The 7,768-nt window shown below is 36.9% G+C and overlaps 1 protein-coding gene and 1 long non-coding RNA gene across 6 annotated transcripts; one reads left to right on the top strand and one right to left on the bottom strand.

Moving 5' to 3' along the window:
* The first annotated feature begins 1,603 nt into the window (after nucleotides 1–1,603).
* Nucleotides 1,604–4,314, top strand: LOC111482413. The gene is made up of 6 exons (XM_023128177.1): nucleotides 1,604–2,022; nucleotides 2,185–2,442; nucleotides 2,525–2,698; nucleotides 2,791–2,897; nucleotides 2,982–3,289; nucleotides 3,417–4,314. Exons 1-6 carry the CDS (start codon nucleotides 1,888–1,890, stop codon nucleotides 3,710–3,712), a joined length of 1,278 nt encoding a protein of 425 aa, XP_022983945.1. The 5' UTR covers nucleotides 1,604–1,887; the 3' UTR covers nucleotides 3,713–4,314.
* Nucleotides 3,373–7,664, bottom strand: LOC111482416. Of its 5 annotated transcripts, XR_002718207.1 has the most exons (7): nucleotides 7,444–7,661; nucleotides 7,269–7,334; nucleotides 5,719–5,761; nucleotides 4,781–4,884; nucleotides 4,607–4,710; nucleotides 3,643–4,025; nucleotides 3,373–3,506 (listed from the first exon to the last, which is right to left on the bottom strand). It is a non-coding gene; the product is annotated as an uncharacterized LOC111482416 (long non-coding RNA). The 5 variants fall into 5 exon arrangements; XR_002718208.1 differs by having other exon boundaries at nucleotides 3,373–3,527; nucleotides 4,607–4,884; nucleotides 7,444–7,664; XR_002718206.1 differs by having other exon boundaries at nucleotides 3,643–3,836; nucleotides 4,607–4,884.
* Nucleotides 7,665–7,768: the final 104 nt, after the last annotated feature.

Here is a 7,768-nt window from a genome sequence, read left to right as displayed (position 1 = left end):
AAAAAAAAAAAAAAAAAAAAAAAAAAAAAAAAAAAAAAAAAAAAAAAAAAAAAAAAATTACTTTGTATTCTTGGAATGTAATTTCATAAAAAAAAAATGAAATTAATTTGAAAATAAACTATAGATGTTTTATATAAAAAAACTTCTTTTTTATAAAAATAATTAAAGATAAATAAACGGAAAAAAAATTTAATCAAGTTCAATTTAAATATTTATATTCATTATTTTAATGAATGGTTTAGATTTAAAAAATTTAGGATGAATAAAAATAATATATATCAACCCAATGCAAGTGAATACCCTAATCTCTGTTTACTTTTTTGAAGTCAAAATATCTATATGTTCGGTGAGGTCAAAGATTCCATACTTATTCTATAATTATTAAACTAAAAGAATATGGTTTACATAAGTTAAAAGTAAATATAATATTTAAAAGTGAATTTATACATCAAATCTCCCCTTTTATTATTCTTTTCTATTGATAACAAATATTAAAATATATAAAAGATTATGGGTGGGAAGTTTAAAAAGTACAACATAGTGAATTTGCTATTTTTATCCTAAAAAAATTTAAGAAAAAAATCGAAACAAATATATATATACACACGTAAGTATATATTATTTAGTTAACAAGGGATTCCCATAAATAGACGTGTCTAATTAAAAAGAGAAGAAAAAATAAGCTATAAAAATTAAGTTAATAGAATAAGAATGAGATTCTAATTTAGAAATAATTTCACGTTTTATTCTCATTCCTCACTTTAGTAAACAAAAAAAAATTGGGTCCCACAATTTTTATTCTAATTCTTAATTAGGAAATGCTCTATTAATAGTCAACTACTTTTTAAAAAGACTATATATATATATATATATATAAAAAGTAGTTGCTTCACAAAATACATCAAACTTGAGTGTTGGATAAAATGTTCATATGAACTTTTATATGATATGTGAATTATAAATTTTTCTAATGAACTAATTAATTCTATATTAGTTCCGTTTACGACAAGGGAAACTGTCAGGTACTAAAAACCTAATGTAATTATTGAAAAAGTGAATAATATTTAAAATAACTGAAATAAATATTAGAATATTAGAATCAAAGTCAAATTTAATATTTAAGAAAGGGAGCTTCAGAGTGCTCTCCCAATTTTTGTGGATTCTTTGAAAATGAATTTTCTTTTTTTTTTTTAAATAAAAAATAAAAAATAAAAAATTGAAAAACGGTGCCTTGGTGTTCAAACCTTATCCACAATTGGGTCCCACTCTACAGCATAGTCCAAAATCACACCACGTGGACGGGACGCACTTACGTGTGCAAAAAGTTTTCGACACGTTTCACATTTGTCCATCTCCAACCAAAATCTAAAACGGAAAGCCGCAATCACTTACCATGAGGAACATTGCCAGGCGGGTCCCACGAATTCCTCGCGTGCTGCCACGTGCCTCCCAATAAAACGACAAATCTTAAACCAAAATAGTGTCTCTCTTCTCCAAGAAAATTATCCAAATAACTTTTTATTATTTTTTCAAAAAAGAAATAAAATTACAAAATCCAGAGTTTGTAATTAACGGGACAGTCCCGAATGGACTGGAATGGGGCTGACGTGGAAGCTTGGATTTGGGGGCGGGGGCGAGGGCAATTAAGTCAATTGAGTTTGCCGTCTGCAAAGGCTCTATAAGTTTTAAGGGCGTGGCGTGCCACTGCGCTTCTTCCTCCACCGAATTGGAAACCGAACGTAGCCGTTAACCTTGTACAAAGAGAAACAACATAAACCACTGCGATTTTGCCGCCGGCGATTTCCCTCACTTCTCACTCACTCGCTGTAGCTCGACTTCTGCTCCGACTGAGTTTTTCAAGAATCGCTGATCTTTCCCGCCGGCTAGATGGTTCAGCTGATGAATTCGGGCACGGAGAATATTCCGACGGCGACGAAGAGGCTGAAGAAGGAGGTTGAGGATTCTTTTGACGACCCACGCGATCAGTTTCACAAGCGTTCCAAATCCGAGTCCTCTTCCCAGGTGTTGCTCTGATTTTCTCTCAATCATCTGATTCAAATTGTTCATAAATAAGCGATTCTTTCTGGTTCTTTTGTGGCGGTAATAGAAAACAGAGTACTTTGTGGATGATATTTGAACTTACAACAGGGTTTTGCTTTTCTGATTTTGTTTTTGAATATGCAGAGGTGGACATCAGAAGCCAATGTGTTTTCCATATCGTCCACTCCGTACAATCCTCTAGATGAGCCAAGTCCATTGGGTTTGAGCCTAAAAAAGAGTCCGTCTTTGTTGGATTTGATTCAAGCAAAACTGTCACAGGAAACTGCTGAATTAGCGACTATAAGCAAGGAGCAGCAGAAGGGAGCCAATGGTTTTAGTACTGCAGACAAGCTCAAGGCTTCTAACTTCCCTGCGTTAATTCTCAAGATTGGTACTTGGGAGGTACTTATCTGGTTTCCCCTTTGGCTGCTTGCCTGTTTACAACTTTATTCTTAATTGTGGTTCTGGTTTTCTTGATTTGCAGTATAAGTCGAGATACGAAGGAGATTTAGTGGCGAAGTGTTACTTCGCCAAGCATAAGTTGGTTTGGGAACTTCTAGATGGGAACCTTAAGAACAAGATTGAAATCCAATGGTCAGATATCATCAACCTCAAGGCGACTTACGCCGACGATGGTCTCGGGACTTTGGATGTCGTAGTGAGTTACATTGTTTCCTTCATCAAGTTGTGTGATTTGCAGCCTCTACTTCATAGGTGTTTTACCATTATGTATTTCATTCTGTTTTGCAGCTGGCGAGACAGCCCCTTTTCTTTAGGGAAATAAATCCACAGCCTAAGAAGCATACTTTATGGCAAACAACAGCTGACTTTACTGGTGGAGAAGCAAGCAGACACAGGTGCCTGATTCATTTCTGTTGCTCAGCCTGACAATTTGGGTTTTTTTTTTAAAACATGGATTCTACTTCTGTATACTTCTGCAGAAAGCATTTCCTGCAGTGTTCACAGGGCTTGTTAAACAAGCATTTTGAGAAGCTCATACGTTGCGATCCTCGTCTCAACTTTTTAAGCCAACAGCCAGATATTGTGTTGGAATGTCCATATTTTAAGACCAATGGTTCAAATGAATCCGAAGAAGGAATTGATTTGAAGAGGGAGGAAGGAGCTACTTTCTTTAGTTTAGGTATGGTGTCGTCATCTGGAGCTCGATCACCTTCCACCATTAAAGAACATGAGTGTCTTGCCGGTGCTTCTGAAGAATATTCTGAGCAATCTCGATCATCTAACTCAGGTAACGACATGAATATAATGAAAGATGGTTCCACTAAAACATCCATGTTTTAATTCTGTCTTCAAGCTGCTGCTGCCTTTTCACCTTATCTCTGCAAATAATTTGACTTGCTAACTATACATTTCAGGGCTGGAAGCTCGCATGACGACTGAAGAATTGAGAAACCATGGATCAGAAAGTTCAAGACTGTTCAACAAATGGGATCAAGTCATTGTTCCTGGAATCCGTCCATCAATGTCTGTTAGTGATTTTTTCAGTCATATTGAACACTGCCTATCACAGCAGATGACACGCACCGGCTACATGTTTTCTGAAGAAAATCAACAAAGCAGAGAGGGCACGGAGGGACTTACACGGTATCTTTTTGGTGATTCTGAACATGCATCCGACTCTGGTGAACACAGACCATCATGTCCAGGCTGAATTCCCTATGTTGTCTTCTGCAGAAGAATATTCTTCAATGTCTAGAACTTCGTAAACCAAAACCTAGTCATAATAGCCTCAACATCGGTGCAGCAACACCAAACCCATTTGCAAGAAGGCTTCCCTGCACGCAATGGCTCGATGTTAAGGAACGATTAGGTGGGTGGGTTTCTGCTTAACCTTCCAAGAATAGCTGCTCTCCCTCAGTTTTTGTTCAACTTGTTCGATGATGGTTCTGATGACCGTGCTAGAAAGCCTTTACTTTGGTTCAGCTTGTTAATAGAGAACCTAGAAAAGCCTCTTAATCAGGTCTCTGCTGAAAAGAACAAAGGAGAAGAAAAGCATTTCCCCTATCGTCCCATTACTGTGTAGTTAATAACAGGTGCCTCTTCACAAGTCCACTTGTGCGAACATAAGCAGGGTGCTTATTATATATGTGCCTATATCGACCAATGGCAAACCTTCTCTTTCTTCTCGACTTTGTAAAGGTACGAGGCAGGTTGAGATATTTTTTGATACTAAATCCTGAAATCTTGTTCAAATCCCATACAACACCATCGGCACATAGAATATCTATTGAATTATTCTTTTTAAGTTCACAAGTTTGAGATGAGCAAACTTGACTCGTTCTTCTTTCTTAGGATGCCTAGAAATCACGAATAGATCCAAGAAAACAAAGCACTATCATCTAGCTTTCTATCACTAAATTTTCGTGGGTTAGAAGATATAAGTAGACTAGAATTCACTCTTTTTTTCTTTAGATTTCTTGAAATCATGTAATATTTTAAAAATCTTGGTTCAAACTGGAGATTGTTAATTGACATTATTGAATGTCATTGAGGTTTGACATGCCCAAGTTTTATGCGGAAAACACAGATGCAGAAGAACAAGTACCTGCCGTGGCCTTTCCCAATCAAGTGGACCATGCGCAAAACCACTCTCCAATAATGGCGCCATGAGCTGGAATGCATAGCATGTGATCAACAGTTCCATTTGGCCTGCAATTGCACATAAAAATTTTATTTTAAGTTTGTATTTACCTTATTGTATGTTAACTAAACATCTTACAAGTAAAAGAATGCATCCACGTCAAGTAGATATTTTAACAGATCAGACTGAGAAGGAAGAGAGATAATATGTCTGGAGGCCAGTTAAGGGTCTTTGAGAAGTATCTGTGCGAAGGAGAAGTACTCAGAGCATGTATATGAAAGCACATAAAGTAACAAATGTAATGATCATCATGATTCAGCCTCGAGAAAGGTAAGACGTGTGGAGCATCACTATTATAATGATAAAACAATCAACCATGACAAATGATGCTACTGATGATTAATCTTCTTCCCAATTTGAATTCCACTCGAAATATTCACAATATGGATTGACAGAAAAGGGAAACGTAGTGTCCCACAAATGGTTGGTGATAAAATACCAGCAGAAAGTGAGAGCAGATCTTGACTTATTTATAGGAAAAATTCTTGATTAAATCTTCCATTCAAACCATAATATTCAAATCTTGCAATCCATGGAAGATGAAAAGTACAGCTTTTCAATCACTCCTTCACGTACGAAGCACCAATAGGAGCGAGCGCCTAGAACTATTGCTCCAAAAGCATTATAAGAAAAGGCCACATCGATCCGATTATGACATGTTCAGCCAGCAGAACCAAACAGCTATATATCATTTGGATAAGAAAAACAAAAATGGCTATAACAACTATTACAATCCTTCCTTCTGACACTCTTAAAAACTCCCACAGCACGACATTTGAAGTCTCATTTCATATCAAATTTGAGCCATACGCAATCTGAGAAGTAGTTAACGACTTAACATAAATTTGAGCCATTTCATACTTTTCTATAGGTTCTATTTTGCACAATGAAGACTCATTCTTTTGAGAGGGCTTCCTTATGAATGCTTTTATTTTCGTATGCTTGTTTCATTTATTATCAATCTAAACTAATAAAAATCAAAAGAAGGCAAGTGGAATGAGCTTTTACATACTAACCAGTAGGGAGTCCAAGTATGCCTCGCGCCACAGCTTTCAAGTACTGCAAATTCGCACAGAACACAGTCCAAATTTTAATTCGTTATTTGGTTCCATAACACTCCACACCTTTTTTCCCACGAACAAATAGAGTAAAATGAAACAAGCGAAGAGAGTCAACTATACCGAGAATTGCTTTCGGTCCGTACGATAACGGTGTGAATGTTTGATTAATCCACCACACCTAAATGGTGTGAAAGTTATCTTATTTATAATCAAATGAATTACAAGGATATGGAAATAGTAATAAATGGAAATAACAATAAATGAAAAGATACCTATGATAATAAAGCAAATATTAGATATTTGCCTTATAATAAAATATCAAATATAATATATATGGTAAACTATAATTTATTACTAAATATCCTTAACACCCCACCGCAAGCTAAGCGTCGGATTTAAACGAACGTGAAGCTTGAATCTGAAAAATTCAAAGAGGTTGAGAAACACTTTTCATGAAGATGCTAACAACACGGTTCTTGGCCATAAAAAATTGTAGAGGGATCGCCGCTCAGCGGCGATGCTGCCTTGACTTCGGCGAGAATATGTCTAACCCATGAAGAGGGATTGTCGCTTAGCGACGATGTTGCCTTGGCTCTGGTGAGAATATTTCTAACCCCAAGAAGTAAAAGGGGAAACCTAGAGCAAGGGACAAAGACAATGTTGAAGCCTGAAGAGTCGCCACATTGGGCGAAGGAGCCAATTTTGGCGAGAAGGGCAGTCGGAAGAGTCGCCTCATCGGGCGAAGAAGCCAATTTTGGCAGGAAGGGCGGCGGCAACTTGGTTGGCGAATAGGCCAGTGCGGCACCCAGATTCCGAAGGTAACTCTCTGCAAAAGGTTGATAGGTTTAGGTTAGGGTTTATGTGAAGGATGAAGGTTGATTGGGAAGAAAATGAGAGAGACTATATTGGCCAAGGGGAAAACCGATTGGGTTAGAAAAGGTGAGGTTGTATGTACAGAGTATGACAAAAAGTGATTTGGAGGTCAATAGGGTGGAGCCGAAGAGTAATCAATCGGCTCCGACTACGGCAGCCATGAAGACTGCCCCTGCGGCGTCAAAACCAGCAGGGGTGGTGGAGAAGAAGATTAGAGGATTCAAAAGCCATTGAAAAGAAAGGATCGGGGTTGTTAAACCGAGAGGGCTCTGATACCATGTGAATGTTTGATTAATCCACCACACCTAAATGGTGTGAAAGTTATCTTATTTATAATCAAATGAATTACAAGGATATGGAAATAGTAATAAATGGAAATAACAATAAATGAAAAGATACCTATGATAATAAAGCAAATATTAGATATTTGCCTTATAAATGGAAATAACAATAAATGAAAAGATACCTATGATAATAAAGCAAATATTAGATATTTGCCTTATAATAAAATATCAAATATAATATATATGGTAAACTATAATTTATTACTAAATATCCTTAACAACACTCCACACCTTTTTTCCCACGAACAAATAGAGTAAAATGAAACAAGCGAAGAGAGTCAACTATACCGAGAATTGCTTTCGGTCCGTACGATAACGGCTGTAAAGAAGAATCACAATCGGAGAATCAACAGCCTGAACAAGGAGAAGAAGATAGATCCTTCAAAATGTAGAAAGCAGATTCGAAAACAGAAACCTGGGGAAGAGGAGGGATGAAGTTGAAGCGAGTTGAGAGAAGACGCACGCTAATCAAGAGAGAGTGCGAGAAGGATCGGAGATGCGATCGGTAGAGTAGATATAGCGAGCAATCCAGAAGGCAGGCCGCAGATCAGGTGGACGAAGAACGGCTCTACAATTGTTACGGGAGTTGAGGCTTTACCAGCCATCTCCTCCTTCTCCTTCTCCTTCTCCTTCTCCTTCTCCTTCTCCATCTCCATCTCCGTCTCCGTTTCCATAACTGTACCTTCTCGTAGCTCATACGGCAATCCCCCGCTATAAGCTTTTAAAGAAATAAAAATATTTTTATCTTTTCTTTCTTTCTTTTTTTTTTTTTTTTTTTTTTTTTTTTT

This window comes from Cucurbita maxima, unplaced genomic scaffold (genome assembly GCF_002738345.1).
Source record: "Cucurbita maxima cultivar Rimu unplaced genomic scaffold, Cmax_1.0 Cma_Scf00007, whole genome shotgun sequence".
Taxonomy (NCBI): domain Eukaryota; kingdom Viridiplantae; phylum Streptophyta; class Magnoliopsida; order Cucurbitales; family Cucurbitaceae; genus Cucurbita; species Cucurbita maxima.
The sequence above is the reverse complement of the archived record's forward strand: the minus strand, read 5'-3'. Positions and strand labels throughout refer to the sequence as shown.